Below are 18,168 nucleotides of genomic sequence, written 5' to 3' on the forward strand. Positions count from 1 at the left end.
CGTTACTGGCTTATAAAGTATGCGTGGCAAAATTCTGTGTTTCGTATAGGTCAACGAAAATACACTTATTGTCTGGGGAAACATTTACTTAACCCCCCCCCCCATGTTGAAGGTGGTTCCGAAAGATAATAGTCAAATATACCTTTTCAAATTATGACGGCAATATTCGCGACCAGAGAGCGGGTCGTAAATTAGGTTGCAAATACTGACGTCAATATTGACAATTGGCGATGTCTCTCCATGGCCACCATACATACCGGTCGGAGGTGACAGATCTGTCAGGATTAGTACTCCTTAACTCTGCGTTCCATTACTCACTTTTTTGAAACAGCTTTGAAACATACTTGTATAAATCTTGCTTAAAGAGTCAGCCTGTAAATTTTCTTGCGCTGTTAATTTTGTAGCGCTATACTGGCAATTTTTTGTGGATATGTGCGCTTTATTTACACAAATTATTTATTGCTATTGAACTCCAAAATCTGCATCGTAATTAGAATCCAAGGTTGCTCATTCTCCAAAACGAAATAGCAATGTGTAGTAAGTGGGCATTTCAGAATTATTTATACATAAGAATATGTAAAGATCAGTGAACCTCATTTTGAGTGGTTTGTGAAGGGGTTCGAAAAGTGCTAACCATAATTTCTTGACGTTGATATAGCATTCCTCATTTTCATATAGTCCCGTGATATGGTTTAGTCCAGGTTTCGCTGCAGTGGCACACATAAGAATGAACCCAAGGCGCAAGAGGAAGAGAAAAGAATACTTGTATATACAGCACTCAGTATTGACTGCACAAACACTCTCATGAAGTTTATCTGGCATTCCTAAATTTCATAGAGTCCTGTTAAGTCCGATTGGTTTTACTGCATGACGCACATATAATAATGTAGCGTGTCCCGCTGCCGGGTTCGACACTGTAAGAACGACACGCTGGTGCAACTCACTGTTCTGGTCCCAAAAATCTCTGCTTTATTCTGTCGCAATCTGACAGCACCACAATGTCCTCTTCCGACAATCCTTTTTACAATATGGCGCCTGACGGCAGGGACTGCGCAGGCGCGAGGCGGGAAAACCGCGGGCCGTTCGCAACCAGCGCGGGCAGCCAGCCAACTCCATGCGGGTCCGAGCTGGCGCCCCCACCGGCCGGACCCGCCGGCGCTATACAGTAATGACTCCAAGGCGCAAGAGGAAGAAGAGAGACTATGTATCCAGTACTGACGGTGTTGACTCTAGTGTTTCGCGTAGCCAAATCCGGTGCACAAATGAAACGGGTATGCACTCAGGCGAAGGGTTAACAGAGAGAGCGTCACAGTCTGGAGACTTCATGTTCGTGCAACAAAGGGAAATAGTTTAAGTCAGAGAATAGAGCTCGGAACTGTAGATTCGTGCAAAGAATGGGCGAGGCGAATTCGCACGAATCTACAGTCCTAGTCCATCCTTCATGACAGATCGGAAAGCGGGCCCATAACCTGTCACCTTTTTTGGTCTTCCGCGCCAAAAAAGAAGTAGCCATCACCTGCTGCATCACCTTGCCAGCAAGTATGGTTTCACTGTAGTGCAGCAGTATCGATGTGATAGCGAGCTACCTCCTCAACTCCCCATGAGTGCAGTTCTCTCGGGTCAATTATCCCAGTCCAACAATGTTCAGACGCTCCACGTTCCTAGAATGACGCGGGAACTTGAGGACAGCTGGCGGACAGGATTGGGTGCACAAAAAGAACCTGTGGGGGAGAGCTTTAGAAAGGGAGAGATCACTGAACAGACGCAGTCCTTTTCTCTCGGCATTGGGGTCCACGATCCAACGGTACGAGATCGTTACAGCTGGATACTTCGTATGCAGCATGCAGTCCCTTATGCAACTTAGACCTGTCGGGAGACTCAGGAGGCAATCCCTCCACCCGTCTAGTCTGCGGGGGGCTAACAACCCCTCCAGATGAACCCTTCCTGTTACGGCACTATACTCCATTACCTCTGTTTCTACCCCTGCGTTCTTGTCTGCCCCAGGACCCAATGACGTGGCCTCCCTAAAGGGCCCATTGACACCGGTGCAATCGGACCACTAACATCTTCTGCCACTGTCATCGATTTGCTTCCTGGAACATTCTGACCTTGAATGGTAATGGACGCCTCTCCCTTCTGAGCAGTGAGCTTCAGCACCTGAACATCGTGGCAGCTGGCCTGCAGGAGGCCTGACGCGGGGGAGTACAGGCTGCTCTGGAGCGGTCACAGTTTACTGCATTTTCAGGGTGTCGCAATCGCACTCCACCGCCAGGTGGCTCCTCTCTGGTCACGTAGAAATCATTGGACCCTCGGCTCATCTGCGCCAGACTGCATCACACTTGCGGCTTTGTTTCCATCTTCTGCTGTTATGCCCCAATGGAGATGGCTGATGACACTGACAAGGATGTTTTGTACGACTGTTTACAACATAAGCTGTAGCAATCTCCAAGCATGATGTTACCATTGTGCTGGGCGATTTCAACGCGACTGTTGGCGCAGACCGCATTGGCTCCAGGGGTATCCTAGGACTGCACTCTGCTGGAGTGGCGAATGAAAACGGCTTTAGACTCCTGGGTTATCTGCAGCCGCAAACCTCCGTATTGCTTTGTCCTGGTTCCCACATAAACTCACCTATCAGCTCACCTTGTACTCCAATGACGGTAGCATCAGACCATTGACCGTATCCTGACGATGGACGATGGAATGTTCTCACGGATTGCTGGGTTTATCGCAGTGCCGAGTTTGGCCGTACTGACCATCGCCCTGTGGTGGCCACTGTCCGGGTGAAGCTTCTTCGTCACATTCCAGCTGCACCAAAGCGCTATTACAAAGATGGTTTAAGTAGAAATGCAATCCTGTTTGGTGAGATTGTCACGCAAAAACTGGCTGGGGGTCTCCCACACACTGACATAGAGGCCTCCTGGAATTTTTTTCAGTCTGCCCATACGTCTAGCGCCACTGAGGTTGCTGGACAGCCTGCTCGCCGCAAGTCATGGATCTCAGGCAGGTCTCTTACCTAGTGGAAGAATGTCGTAAAGCAAGGCTTGACGGACAGCTGGATGCCTACCGATGCCTGGTGGATGCCTTGTGTTGGGACAGACGACGCAGCATACCACTGGATAAAGAAGCTTGGCAGGATAATCTGGCTCAAAGCGCAGGGGATTCTTTTACGCACCAGTACAACAGAGCTGCCTTTAGATGCATCTGCTCCCTGTGCAGCGATGACAAACAGTTCTGTTTCCCTCTGCTTGCAACAGATGGTTCGCTCCTGACCCACACCCAGTCCAGACTGCAACGCTGGAATGAACACTGCAGCTACTGACAAATCCTCACACCCTGCCGATGCCCGTCCGCAGGCCTTCGCAGAACGTGGTATGCCTGATCCTACAATCCACACTGATCCAACAACCGCGGAGGAGATTGCATCTGTGATCTAGAAGCTTCCCAAAGGAAAGACTGCCGGACCCGACGATATCACATATGAAATGCTCAAGGCTGCCATCACTCCGACCTCAGGGTACCTCGCTGGCCTGTGCGAGCAGATCTGGGAGTCTGAGGCTGTTCCTGAGTCATGGCGCGATGGAATCATGGTTTCCCTGTACAAAAACAAAGGTGACCGCCGTGAGCTCTCAAGCTGCATACCAATTACACTGCTGTCAGACTCAGGAAAAGTTGTCCCGAGGGTCATCCTCCTCTGGATTCTTCCTCTCTTTTTGGAGAAGCGCCGGCCTCAACATGCTGGTTTTACCCCACGCCAAGAGATCCACTGTCCTCTTACAGCAGCTTATGTGGACTTAAAAAGCGCTTTTGACTCTCTGGACCGACTTGCATAATGGTTACTTTTCCAGGAAACTGGCATTCCTCCAAAACTGCTAAGCCTCTGTACACAAACACCAGATGTTGCGCTAGGGAAGGTTCATCTATATCTGAGCGCTCCACGAGAGCTAGGGGTGCGTCAGGAATGTGTGGCAGCACGGAACCTCTTCAACGTGGCAATTGACTATTGGTTGAATGGGACATTTGAAGTTTCGGTGCGAGTGGGTGTGGACTACCATGGCACTATCACGGACCTCTGTTATGCCTATGATGATGTGCTACTTGCTGAACTGGCTCAGACCGCAGTCCAAGTTCTTAAGACCATGGCCGTCGAGGTTTCCCCCCTTGGCCTTACAATAAACTCCAACACCAGCAGTGAACCCTTGCATTAATCCGTTTGTTAACTATAAGGATGATGGCGGAAGAGAACGAGAGCAACATTGCGTCTTGGTTAGTTTTGCCACCACTCCAAAGTGGTGAAGACAAACAAGGTTGTTGGTGAGGTTGATTCGCCTGGAGAGGGACCTTGGTCACTCAAAAAGGAGTCACGGTCAGTCGGTGGTGAGTTTCCTCGTAAACCTCAGAGTAAGCCTCACAGAATAACAATTAACTCCGACCGATACCACGGTAAAGTTCTGTGGAACGATTATTACCGACATTTTGAGGCATGCAGGAAGGTGAATCTGTGGAGTGAGGAACGGGCAGCAGAATTTCTGGCTGCTAGTCTCCAGGGTGATGCCCTGCGAAGTCTTGGCGATGGCTCGAAAAAGTTCACTTACAGTGAACTTGTCAAGGTGTTGGAGCGAAGATTTGGGCCTGGTCAACAAACTATTTGGTGGAGTTAAGACATAGGCGACAGGGGCCTAAAGAAACTCTACAGGAGCGGGGCCAAGCAGTCCGTGATCTCATGGTGAAGGCTTACCCTGAAATCCCTGAAGAGGTATGAGAACGCCTTGGGAAGAATCACTTCGTTGACGCAGTTAGTAGTCAGGTCGTGAAGGAAGGCATTCATCGTGTTCGTCCAAAAACATTGGATGAAGCGATACGGGCCGCCCTTGAGACCGAGAACTTTGAAAAGATTGAGGTCGAAGGAGAGCAGAGGGAAAGCCAGCAAAATTAGCGAGGGCTATCGACTCTGACACTGAGCAGCGTCTTAAGAAACTTAAGGAAAATGCTGGCCTTCAAAGTCGAAGAGATTAGACCAGATGGTTGAGTTACTGACGGGACTTACCAAACAAGGTCTGAATCCGGGTGAACAGGCTAAGTCTCCTCAGAGGCTGTCTTCACAGCCTGAGAGAAAGAAGCCTAGTGAGTAAAAGTGTTTCAAATGTGGTGAGAATGCTCATTTCTCTCAGGAGTGCCCTAAACGTGGCAAGCAGAGAAAAAAGCTGGGAAACGCCAACCAGCCGACCGAAGGGCCCGCAGGAAGGCTGAATGTTCCAGAGGGCCCAAACAAGAAACAAACGACGACAGGAAGAGGCGGAAATCAGAAGGCAGAGAGCCTACAGGCACTCAGCTTAATTTCGGTGTTCGGCCTAGGTATGGGTTGTTTATTAATGGTGTTGTGCGAGGGGCAGACTGGAGGTTTTTGGTGGACTCAGGGTCTACAGACACATTGGTCAGTAGTCGGGTCTACTATAAAATGGCCAAAGAACAGAGGCCTGTGTTGGAAACTCCCGAGTCACCTGCATGATTTATTTGACCGTAGTAAGGTCAACCTCAGTGAGGATTATCATGCTGAGGTGACGTCTTGCCTGGTTGAATTTCAAGATGTCTTTTCTTTGGGCGAACATGATATAGGGCGAACTGAGGTGGTGAGACACCAGATTAATACTGGTGATGCGCAGCCAATCAAAGAGAGGCCAAGGCGCCACCCACTGTGCAATCAGCAGGAGATTATGAAACAAGTTGAAGACTTGCAGAAAAGGGGCATTATTGAGCCGTCCTACAGTCCCTGGGCTGCAAATGTGGTTTTTAGTCCGAAAAAAAAGAACGGGTCACGACGACCTTGTATTGATTATCGAGGCCTAAATGATGGACAAGGTATTGGCAGGCCTTCAGTGGGACATCCTGTTGATACGCCTGGATAATGTCATCGTATTTGGCAAAACGGTCAAGGAGGAGATTGAGCGACTGAGAGTCGTTGTCTCCAGGATGAGAGAAGCTGGATTGAAATTGAAGCTAAGTAAGTGCCTCTTGTTCCAGAAGCAGGCTAATTACCTGGGACACATTGTGTCGTCAAAGGGTGTAACTACGGACCCCAAAAAGGTGCGAGCCGTGGCTGAGTGACTGACACCTAAGAGTGTGAAGGAAGTGCGAAGCTTTGTCGGCCTCTCTTCGTAGTATAGGCGGTTAATCAGTGGGTTTGCTGAGGCGGCCTCACTGTTGCATGCCTTGACTGAAAAGGCAAGAGAATTTGTCTGGACGGAGGCTTGCCAAGAAGCATTTGAGGAGCTTCAAGAGAAGTTGCAGACAGCACCTGTTTTGGCTTATCCTGTACCAAACAGTGACTACATCCTAGATACAGACGTTAGTGGGGTTGGAATAGGGGCAGCTTTGTCCCAGGTCCACGGAGGGGAAGAGAAAGTTATCGCCTATGCCAGCCGCAAGCTGGATAGGGCTGAAAAGAACTACTGTGTTACGCGGTGGGAGCTGTTGGCGGTGGTGGTCTACTTGAAACAGTTCAGGCAGTACCTGTATGGTAGGAAGGTTGTCCTTCGCACTGATCATGCTGCCCTCCGGTGGTTGCTTAATTTCAAGAGCCCCGAGGGCCAGCTTGCTAGATGGCTTGAAGTCACCGGTGAGTATGATTTGACTATTCAACACCGACCTGGACGAAAGCGTGGGAATGCCGATGGGTTGTCCAGGAAGGTCTGTAAGCAGTGTGGTCGGAATGATGGTGATGAAGAGGCAGTGGAGGCACCTCAGGTACCTGAGGGTGTTGGGAGCGCTAAGCCTCCTGGTGTTGCTGTGGGTCAGGGAGAGGTTGTTGCTGATCCTGGGATCCCAAAGGTTGAGGTAAGGGGTATTTTTACCCAATCTTGTATGCCTAGGGATTCTGTCAGGCAAGCACAGCTGGAGGATCCCAGCATGAGTTGGATTGTATCTAAGGAGGAGCTGTGCAGTAGACCTCTTTGGGAAACTGTTTCAAGCACCTCGGCTGCCCACAAGACGCCATGGTCCCTCTGGGACCAGTTGCAAATGCGCGATGGGGTGCTTTACTGAAGCTGGGAGACCGACGATAGGAAGTCAGTCAGGTGGCGCTTTGTACTTCCGAGGAAGCTTCGAGAAGAGGTCCATCGTGAGCTTCATGTGGTTGTTACAAAGACACTGGCCAAAGTAAAACTGCAGTATTACTGGCCGGGAATGACCGCTGGCGTGAGGTCTTTCATAAGACAGTGTGAACTGTGTGGGAGGAGGAAGTCTCCTGTGAAGAGGAGAGATTCCCCCTTACAACAGTACATGGTTGGCGAGTGTATGGAAAGAGTGGCTGCGAACTTGCTGGGGCCACTGCCACAGAGTGACAGTGGCAATTCTTAGATATTGGTTGTTGGGAATTACTACTCCAAATGGACGATGCCAGGGCTGAGACCGGCGCAAATAAGTATGTCGCTGAGTTTGTCTGTAGGTTTGGGATTCCTTTGGAATTGCACTCAGACCAAGGGACAAACTTTGAGTCAGCTGTGTTTGCTGAGATGTGTCGGGTTTTGGGCATATCCAAAACTCGAACTACAGCGTACAACCCTAAGTCCGATGGACTGGTTGAACGGTTCAATAAGACTTTGATCAACATGGTCGCGGTGATGATTGAACCGAAGAGGAGACAGCATGACCGGGACGAGTGTTTGCCGTATGCATACTTTGCATATCGGTGCACTCCCAGGAGTCAACTGGTGAGTCCCCGAATATGATGATGCTGGGGAGGGAGACAAGGTTGCCAGTGGACTTGGTAATTGAAGGTCCTACAGTGGAGGACCCAGTTAAAACAGATTTTGCCCAAGGGTTGAGGCAGAATCTGCAGGAGGCTCATGACAGAGCTAGAGAGTGTCTCATGCAGAGTGCCAGGGGCCAAAAGCGGAACTATGACCGCAATGTGCATGAAGGAGGACTGACTGAAGGTCAGTTCGTCTGGCTTTTCAATGAGTCCAAGAAGAAGGGGAGGTCCCCGAAGTTAGAACGTCGCTGGGATGGACTATTTCTAGTGGTCAAGAAACTCTCTGATGTAACTTACAGGATTCAACGGAAGTCTAGAAGTAAGGCTTTTGTGGTCCATGGAGATAGGCTCAAGCCGTACACTGGGGAGACCCTAAAACCGTGGAGATATGAGCCAAAGGTGGTTGAGGAACCCTTGATGCAGGAAATAGTAGAGGGTCCCAAATCTACTGACGTAGAATTTGTGGATGATGGAGTGATTAAGGTTCAGGGAAGAAGTGAGGAGCCCCCTGAGGTTGTAACAGTTGGTCCTGCATGAAATAAGGACAAGGGGAAAGGTGAAAATGGTCCAAAAGAGGCTCCTAGAAGGTACCCTCAGAGGGAACACCAGCTCCCTGCACGATATAGATAGGATTTGGGGAAATTGTAAATAGCATTAAAAGTTCTCCAGAGAAGAGTTCTGACCAAGAGACGAGCCAAGAGCCGACGACGACAGATGCCTTCGGAGAGAAGAGGAAGTCCCACGAGAGAAGCTGTTATTTCACTATCCTATAACTATAATGAGGTTTATTAGGTAAACCTCAACTTTGTTTTGTATAAAGTGAGTGATTTTCACATTCTGTAAGTAATGTTTATCTGTATTTATAACTGGTGTGAGGTTTTGTAGACCTCATCGCAAGGATTATTATTGTATAAGGTTTATTGATATTGGGATTTAGGTAGACCCTTTGGTCAAAACTGCACTTCGCTGGTTCACGAACGACAACAAAATGACCTTTTGTCACAATTTTTTTTCAACTGAAGAGGGGGTCCTTCTGCTCAATGTGGACTTGGATGGCCTGCACTGTGTATTTTTGTGTCATGAATAGATACTGTACATGTACATGTAGGTGGTTGATTTCCATCAGGAGTCATTACTCCCAAACATTGACCAGAAATTGGAGAATGGTTTTCGTCTGAGTATCATCTTTCCTCTTTCATGTACACTACAGTGTACATGTACATCTGCAACTGAGCATTTATTTCGTTGACCACAAAGGGTAGGACTTTGCCAGATCAAAATTTCCTCCAAATATACTGCCAAATATCCTTCATCATATGTTTCTTTCAGATTTTTGCATCCTCCTCTGAAAAAAAAATAACTCTTCAATATTCCAGAGTTGTTTTTACTAATGATCAACTTCAATGATACATGTACCCTTTAAACAGGTTGCTGCTCTAGAAATAGACAACATGTAGCTTAGAGCTCAGAGCTCTGCAAAATCTGCAGGATTTAAGATAATCATGTTTTGCCTCTGAGAAGGGAAACTTCCTAAATTTGTTCACTTGTACATTTACAGTATGTATGTTTGAGACAACATAAGTCATGTTACATATATTTTAACTGCACATGGCCACAAAGCCAGGAAGATTATTCTTAACTTGCATACAATTTTATACAGCATGTCCTCCAATATGCAACCTGAATGTAGCATTCATCGTCTCCCAAAGTATTAATCAGAATTGGTATCAAATTAAAGCTGACAGCGTTTTCTATTTATAATGACAATTTAGTTTGAAGCTCATGCTGTGATGCTGAGATTCTTTTAACAACACATTCTCATTCTGAAGGCCATTTTCAATGATCTTAGTGTTAAATGGAGTAAACACAACTGTGTGACTGCTGCTTGTTTTATAAAAGTACATATAGTTTCATATAATCATCGCATAACCTTACATTAAGATATAATTTCTAAACATGGACAACCTGTTCTTTTAAATACAGGGTGGCATAACCAAACGTGTTACAAGTACACCCACTTTTCTCATTCTGGTGAGGTCCTTTAGAATTGAGAGGTATGAAGTTTCTCTCTCCTTTTTTTCATCAAAAGAGTATCCCGGTGCCAGGCGTTTGAGCCATGGTGAATCTCCTGAAATTCTGCAAATTGTGAATCAGAGAAATGGGAAACACTGCTTGTCAACATCAATTTTCAAACAAAAATAAAAATTGGCATCAAGTTATATATACATGTACTATCAGTTTATCTCTGCTCAAGCAAAATTACTGGAATACTACCATTTACAATACATACATAAATACGAATATAAAATGCTACAAATGGAGGTGAATTCATAATATTCTACAGCTGAATTAAATGTTCACTTTCAGAATTTTCAGACCTTATTGCGCCACTAGACTATTTCTAGTCCTACTTCAGGATAATAAAGCCCCCTAGTCATTACAACACTTAAGTACAAACATTCTCTGGCATTTTAGGAAGTGGGTGAAGAATCACTGTAAACTGAGGTAGCATGATTGGCCTGCGCTCGTGCCACATGCTTGCTGGCTGCCCTGAGATAATTTCAAAAATGCCGAATAAAATTACTCAAAATTAATTGACAGCTCACAAATCTAGTCCATCGTACTTTCAGTTTGGTCTTACCAGTTGGAATACATAAAAAAATACTGCAAACTACCTTTACCTGTAGTTGTTCTTCTTTGACAATTTTACCGGACGGTCTCGTTCAGTACACAAATCATGATAGTCTGTGGCAGTCAAGATTGCCCATGGTTTTTGAAAATGGCGCCGTCCGTGAAATTACACTCTGGCGCCCGCTGTCGGTCTATCCGGTTCGTAAGTGATTTCGTCACAAAGGCGGACGCGCCACGATCTGCAGGCTCTCATTGGACAATTGCTGAAGATGCTCATTAACTTCCGGTTCCATGGTTCCATATAAACGGCGGTTGATGCATGTAACCCTGTGCAGTGGGCGTGGTTTAAACTGAAGTGACATCACACTTACGAACCGGATAGGTTATTTTTGTCTATGCCTGCAACCTTGGACGTAAGGCTTGTGGGTCAAAGTCTTTGCCTTGAGAATCAAAACCTTTGCTCCAACACTGACTTGTACTCAGACTGACATGATTTGAAATGGCATGAACGATGACGAGATCATGCGATTTAAAAAATTACAGTTAAAATGCTGACACTGAAGCTTCAATGAGTGTAGGTGTGCAGAGTTGTGTTTAGTCTCGGTCATTAATAATTTATGTTGGTGTAAATCATGCATGAAGCAACCAATCAGAAGCGCGCATTACTTTACGTGGCGCTGACTGCGTAGGTTTCCAGGACTTCTTAAGATGGCAGCGTGCTAACAAGAGCTCTGTGGAGTCGTGGCGTCTATATACTGAGTTTTAAGTGTTAAATTTGACGTACGACCGCTGGGGGTTGGGGATCTACCTCAAGTGTGCCTGGTGCGATCGGTTAGTGTGGTGCTTGTTCTCAGTTGCGGGAGCTGCCGATTATATAAGATCTCATTGAAGATTGGAGGATTGTTAGACAGTCCCGTTTGTTGGATTGCAGGGTTAGGGAACCCGTGTGAATCAGTTAGTTGGGGAATTAGCGAAGCTTAGACTGGAGGGATCGCGTGCCGTTGTTCCATGCTTGTTGGCATAGCGACGGTTGATTGCACTCCTGGTCTGAGAGCTTGCTTTCCTCGTTGAGTTTTACTGGGTGCAAGTTTCCGTTTAAGTCTGTGAGGACTATTATAATCGCCTTCTTAATCAACTTACCCGTGAGGGTTATTTAAGTCAAGTCACCTTGAACCTTGTTGCAGTTTGGCAACTGTGTTGCTTCGTAAGGAAATAGAGGTTATTGTTGTATAAGTTTACCCTGTTGTGCTGTATAATAACGAAGATTGTCTTTGCTTGTGTGGTCAAGACTTACCAGTTATAAGCCATCAGTAGATTTTTTAGACTTAAGGGTTACCTGTTGACTTGAGGGTTACTGGTCATCAAGGGTTACTTGGTTATTGTGAGGGTTACCTGGTCATTAAAGGTTACCTAGTTATTGAGGGTTATCTGGTTATTGTGAGGGTTACCCTGATCACCGTGAGGGTTACCCTAGTGTAGGTTGAGGATAAATTTCTTAACTAGGACTACCTACCCGTGAGGATCATTTTGTACATAATTAATTGCTTTTGTGTATACGAAGGATAACTGAAGCACCGGCAATGAATAAACATCATATAAGTGCCTTTGGAATCACTGGTCACCGTGAGATTTAGTCCACTGTATCACGTGTATTGACATTCATTGTAACCTTTATTGACATTGGACTCAATTACTTAATCACAGATTGGTGGTAGATTCCACCAAACGAACAGCACCGTTCGTTAACTGATATCCCCCTTGCGTTTGGATAGCCGCTCTTTCTTGCGTAAGGTTAAATAAATATGTAGCGACGGCGGGAGAGCGCCTGTTGGAGGGTGCTGGGCGTAAGCCCTGGGGGGGGGGGAAGGTTGCCCTCCCGGTAAGGGATTGGAAAGCCAGACGGCGTATGGTAGTCTAAGTTTCACACCAGCTTTATTGCGAACTGTGGCACATTGATGTAGTTCAAAATAAACACCCCGCTCACCAGGAGTGGGAAGAGATTATCGGTAGTTCCCGCCCGTATCTGAAGGGAGTTTTCCTGGCTGTTTTTGTCAGTTGCTGGCCCTCAGTCCAGAACGTAGAGAGAGAGCGCGCGAGAACTTTCCCGAACAGGGACCGAATCACACATGTAGTAAACCATGCGCATGGTTAATAATCCCGTCCATGCAATATGGGAGGTAATTTCTTCAATAAAATATTGTTGATGACCAACACCTATGACCAATTAATACGAAAAAAGTTCAAAGCTATATCATATAGTTATAATAAACTATTTAACAATTGGGCACCATTTGGAGCTAGTGGAGAGAGACACGGCTGGATCCAGATGACCAGGTTTCCCTACCGCCCGCTGATGATTAATAATGACAGCCCAATCACCAAAAGCTATTTCTCAAGTTAGATCGACCCGCACTCGACCAAAGTCTCTACTTTATTTTCTCCTTTCACCAGCCTCGGCGCAGGATTTTTGCGACCACACCACAGCCTTATCATCCACCATCGACTTCATTACCTTATCTCATTTGACAACTATCTCAATCATCCTTGCCCCTCTCCACAGTAGGCCTACCCACAATTTTATCATCCTAATTCCTTCGTCTTATTTAGTTTTGTCAAATCAGAACAGCGTGAGTTGAGAGCCCTCAGATAGCCCTACAGACTTATCCAGGTTCCTGCAATGGCACTAGTGAGGCTCTCTATACTCCGGACGAAGTCTGTGGTCACACGGTCATCCAGCCGACAGCGCCCTCTACTTGTGTATTGATTGTATTGAAGGCAGGTACTAGGTTCAGGAGCGTTGAATAAACCAGCTCTGCAACATCCTTTGAAGTACAATACACGCGGGTGTGGGTACAAGTACACGTGGCTAAATCATAGGCTGCACCTGCCTGCACGAAACCGACTGCTTTCGAAGTGTATAGTCTCAGTGGGTTATTATTATGACACAGTGTCGCTAACAATGGACCATGCTCCTGCTGACAAACCAACCGACCCACTGGTGTTTTTCTGCAATGGTAAAAAAGTAAGTTAGCTTTCTATTTGTCCAAGGCTTGGGTTGTAGGTCAAGTTTAGTTGAAGGCCTAGTGGTGCAGTCCTGTTTTTGCTGACGTTCGTTTAGTACAGCACAAGACGCACTTATGCTAGTGTTACACCCATTATATTTGGTAACAAAATAAAGCAGGCCTAGTAGAGCAAAGTATAACAGTGATTCATGAGCGCAAATTTGACAAGCTGTGGCATTTAACCTTGCGCGAAAATTACACTGGCCAAATTATTAGCGCGTGCTAGTCGCGATTTGCGCAAAGTTATACGAGTTTACACTGACAACCTTGCCAAAGTTTTGACTTTTGGAACGTCCACATATATACGCTACCTGCCACATTTGAGCACTGTGCAAGTTTAAATTTGCATGTGCCATTTTTTTCTCCCTCGAAAAGTGAGCACGTGCAAGTCTACAACCTGGGCAAGTTTGTTCTTAAGTACTATGTCGTTGCAACCTCTGTGCAGCAACTGAGTACAACATTCGTCCAGAAACCCCATCGTTCCAAGAGAACCGAATCAGGCGTTTTTGCCAGAAAAAAAAATTACAACAGGTCGACTCAAAGAATAAAACCTTGATATCACTTTAACTCAAACACGTAGTTTGGGAACAGTTATCTTGTTTTATAGCTAATCGGTGAAGAGAAGGGCAGACAGGTATTTTTTGGTTTCCTTCTTCCTCCATACGCAGCCTATTTGGGACCAAAGATATTGTCGTTTTAAAATCAATATCAATAATTACATTTGTTTTCATTTATGGTTTAACCAGGTTGTGGTTCATCATGTGAAGCCAGAACTTACTTTACTCGCTTACCTGCGCACAAAGTGTATCCTTTGAATCGCCATATTCTTAGGCTTGTCGTTTTTGTACTTTCATACGTATAAAGGGGAACCATTAAAACAAGAACTGGTTATATAGTTGTGGCACTGACCTCAAATAGATAATTTCTCAGTGTAATTTCTTGATCTATTAAAATAATGACTTCATAGTTTCCAAAACTATCCAGATACTGATGTGACGCCATTTATAACATCAATCACTACGGATGAATGTTAACTTTGAAGTGCATGTGGTTATTGTTACATACATGTAAATGGAAAAACGTCCTGTTTGAAAAATTTCTTGTCCTGAATTTTTTTTTGGGGGGGGTTGAAGTTTAAAGTATCACTGAAATACATGTCATGGAACTAGTCCGGCATGGCCTTAGTTTCTTTACGGTTTCAATTAAAAGCACAATACTCTTGTTTACTTCAGTATAGACGTAAATTTAGATGTTGAAAGCTTCATCAAAACATCGAATACTAACTACATGAACCGCTAACTAATATTTATAAAGCTGGAATTATAATCATTCACGGCGGGTTCACAACGTAATTTCAAAATTGGGATTGGGTTGAAATCTGGTTGCCATGTTGTTTCGACGTCGATACATGTAACTAGTATAATACCTCGTTATGTCAATGTCGCTTTTGTGAAACTGTCTTAAGTCTCAATAGAATTCTTTCGTTTTGTACTGCTCGATCCACGCGTAGATATGTATACGACGAGTACTATCCAATCGAAAGCAAACGAAAACAATAGGACCAGCTTGTCGTATACCAGTTCAATCGAATGTTAGTGCTTGACTCGATTAGACAGTATATACATAATTCAGTTTACGTGAGACTCAAATCCTTCAATAATGCATTATAATGTAAGCAAGCTGCATGTTATGCATGTTGGTCAATCTATTCTTTCTTCTTCATCGACTGAATGCCACATATAAAGCAAGATATAAGACGGAGAGAACCTTCCTGTTTTGTGTTGGTCATAGTTTCACTGGAATCTGAGGAATTCTTTTGAGACATCTAGGGGGATGTGTTTAGTAACAATAGTCCAGAATGTGTATAGCGATGAACGAGTGTGTACCCTTCAGTCTCATTTCTTGCTAAATGTAGAATGCCAGGCCTTGAGCACGTGTTCACGATACCGAAAAGGGTCATTCTTTGAAGCAGGGCAAAATGTATGACCGAAAATCTGTGCTGCATCTGTAAGTGCCACAAGCTTGCAGCTAAGACATAGTGGTACTTTTTGGAAGAATTAGCACCTTGGATGTTTTCATACATTTTCTTCAATAAATCTCAATGTGCATTATTCTTCCGTGTTCTACTAAAAGGAAGAATGCCTTTTCGAGTCCAGATAGTATGATGATTCAGTTTGTAAAGCTGACAATTTGGAAATAAAGACTCCAAAACAAATTGATTTTTTGTTTAGTAGCTTATTTCATCATCTTGCCAAAAGCGAAAAACGATATCGAGAAATTTTTAAACATAGAAAGGATGTGCGGAACCCTAGTGATTCCATGCCCTGTAAGATCATGTCAGACAGAGAATGGTTAGGAAGGTTGAAGTGGTGGCCCACAGGGGATCTAGTCTTTTGGTGTTGACCCTGGATCTGTGGCCATAGAAACGCTTCGTGAGAGTGTTCTTAGTCTCTCCAACATACACCCTGCAAGAAATAAGATATATGACATTAGAAGAGCTACCAGTGATAGTGCCTTTAGTTCTGTGGGTGGTACCGGAAGAGTGTCCAGAGAATGTATCTGATTCCAGGACGTGGTTCTGGCAAACAACACATCTGCTGAAATCACACTTGAACGTGCCTTGCTGGGAGGGGGAAAGGTATCCAAAGGGAGCACCTCTGCCCGAACGATAAGGTCCCGTAGGTTGCAGGGACGCCTGTAGACTACAAGCGGGGTGTCTAGGATGGCACTTTCTAGGCGGTCGGAATGTGGAGGATGATTGTCTTTGATTATTTTGCGGAGGGGAGGAAGACGAGGATAGAAAGTGGTGACCAAGGGAGCCCTGGGGATTGTTTCTTTCCTTGAAAGCAAGATTTCTAGGGACGGAGCGGGCCCTATTGAAAGAGCGTTGAACCTGGTGACAGGTGTGCCCCCTTGCAATCAAATGCCTCTTCAGTTCCTGTGTACGACGGGAGAAATCTGAATCATTAGAACAAATGCGTCTCAGTCTGAGTGTTTGGATGTATGCAATACCAGTCTTGCAGTGTCTAGGGTGACAGCTGGATGAGTGAAGATACTGATGGGTATGGTATGTGTCGGCTTGGAATACAGGTCAGTAGTCACGAAGTTGTTCTCCTTCCGGACGCTGACATCGAGAAAGTTGGCCTGATGGAGGGAATTTTCCGAAGTGAGCTTAATTGTCCTGTGGAAAGAATTGATATGGTTAATGAAGATGTCTAGACTGCCACTGTGACTGGTCCAGATGAAAAATACATCATCAATGTATCTCCGCCAAATCCAAGGGCGGCACGGTGCTGAAGTGAGCATGCGCTCTTCAAGGTTACCCATGAAGATGCAAGCAAAGGAGGGAACCATGCAGGTGCCCATAGTTGTGCCATGTACCTGTAGATAGTGTTTGCCCATGAAAGAGAAATTGTTCTCGGTTAGTACATGTCTCATAAGCGTCGCGACATCACTGATGGGGGGAGTTGTGTGTCCGCTCTTCATGAGAGCAGAGCAGCAGGCACGAATACCTTCTTCATGGGGAATGTTAGTATAGAGAGAAGAAACATCAAAGGTCCCAATGATGGCTGTGCTGGGAATCTGGTTTTTGACTTTTTCAGCTTACGTAGGAAGTCTGGCGTGTCGTGGATATATGACGGGATCTGTGGAACGAGGGGTTTGAGAAAAGTGTCAATGAGCAATGGTATGTTTTCAGTGGGCGATCCATTTCCGGAAACGATGCCCCCCTAGATTACCTGCTTTGTAGATCTTGGGGAGTAGGTAAATCCTAGCAGTTTTAGAGTTCCTGGCATTGTTTAACAAGATGAATATCAGCCTGATCGTTCACACGTTTATAACTCGACACACACAAATCTTTGTCATTTCTTGCTGGATATAGAATACCAGGCCTTGAGCACTTGTTCACGATACCGAATAGGGTCATTCTTGGAAGCAGGGCAAAATGTATGACCGAAAATCTGTGTTCCATATTTAAGTGCCACAAGCTCGCAGCTAAGGCATAGTGGTACTTTTTAGAAGAATTAAAACCTCGGATGTTTTCATACATTTTGTTAATGTTATTATTCTTCCGTGTTATACTAAAAGGAAGAATGCCTTTTCGGATCTGGATAGTATGATGATTCAGTTTGTAAAGTTGACAATTTGTAAATCTTGCCGAAAAGCGAAAAACGTCATTGAGAAATTTTTAAACACTGAAAGTATGGTTAAAATCGGTCGCAATATTCCTGAACTCAATTCAATATATTTTTCCTAACTCAATGTCGACGTGCAGACTTCGACATTCACCTATATAACTGAATTATTGTTTAAATTGTGTCGCAATAATAACGACCTAAATTTGATGTTCATAGCCAACGTCGTGTTGTAAACGTTGTTACAATGTCTATATTTCCACAACTGCCTAATGTTAATTATTTTCGAAATAACGTCGCGAGTTTAACAGCCTAAATTTAATGCTTATAATCAACGTTAATTAACGTTTTGTATCGCAGCAAAATTCAATTTTACCGTTGGCGGCACTGATGAGTCTACTCGCATGTCTAAATCCTCTTGAATATTAGTATTAATATTAACTTTGTATCGCAGCAAAATTCAATTTTACCGTTGGCTGCACTGATGAGTCTACTCGCATGTCTAAATCCTCTTGAATATTAGCAGCGTGCCGTGTCCGATTTATTTGGTAACAGCTTGAAATTACACTCTATGTTATGAAGAGCGGTTGCA

General features: G+C 45.0%; 1 protein-coding gene and 1 pseudogene across 1 annotated transcript; one reads left to right on the forward strand and one right to left on the reverse strand.

Annotated features, from left to right (window-relative positions):
- Nucleotides 1-5,847: 5,847 nt before the first annotated feature.
- On the forward strand, nucleotides 5,848-8,287 carry LOC147800663 (uncharacterized). Its single transcript, XM_087135586.1, has 3 exons — nucleotides 5,848-6,084; nucleotides 6,223-6,834; nucleotides 7,700-8,287. Exons 1-3 carry the CDS (start codon nucleotides 5,848-5,850, stop codon nucleotides 8,285-8,287), a joined length of 1,437 nt encoding a protein of 478 aa, XP_086991712.1.
- A 7,399-nt stretch (nucleotides 8,288-15,686) lies between these two features.
- Nucleotides 15,687-16,809, reverse strand: LOC147800664 (uncharacterized; annotated as a pseudogene).
- Between the last annotated feature and the right edge of the window lie 1,359 nt (nucleotides 16,810-18,168).

The sequence above is a fragment of the Acanthaster planci genome, linkage group LG01, assembly GCF_054643075.1.
Source record: "Acanthaster planci isolate LZ-2023a linkage group LG01, COTS_SCS, whole genome shotgun sequence".
NCBI lineage: Eukaryota > Metazoa > Echinodermata > Asteroidea > Valvatida > Acanthasteridae > Acanthaster > Acanthaster planci.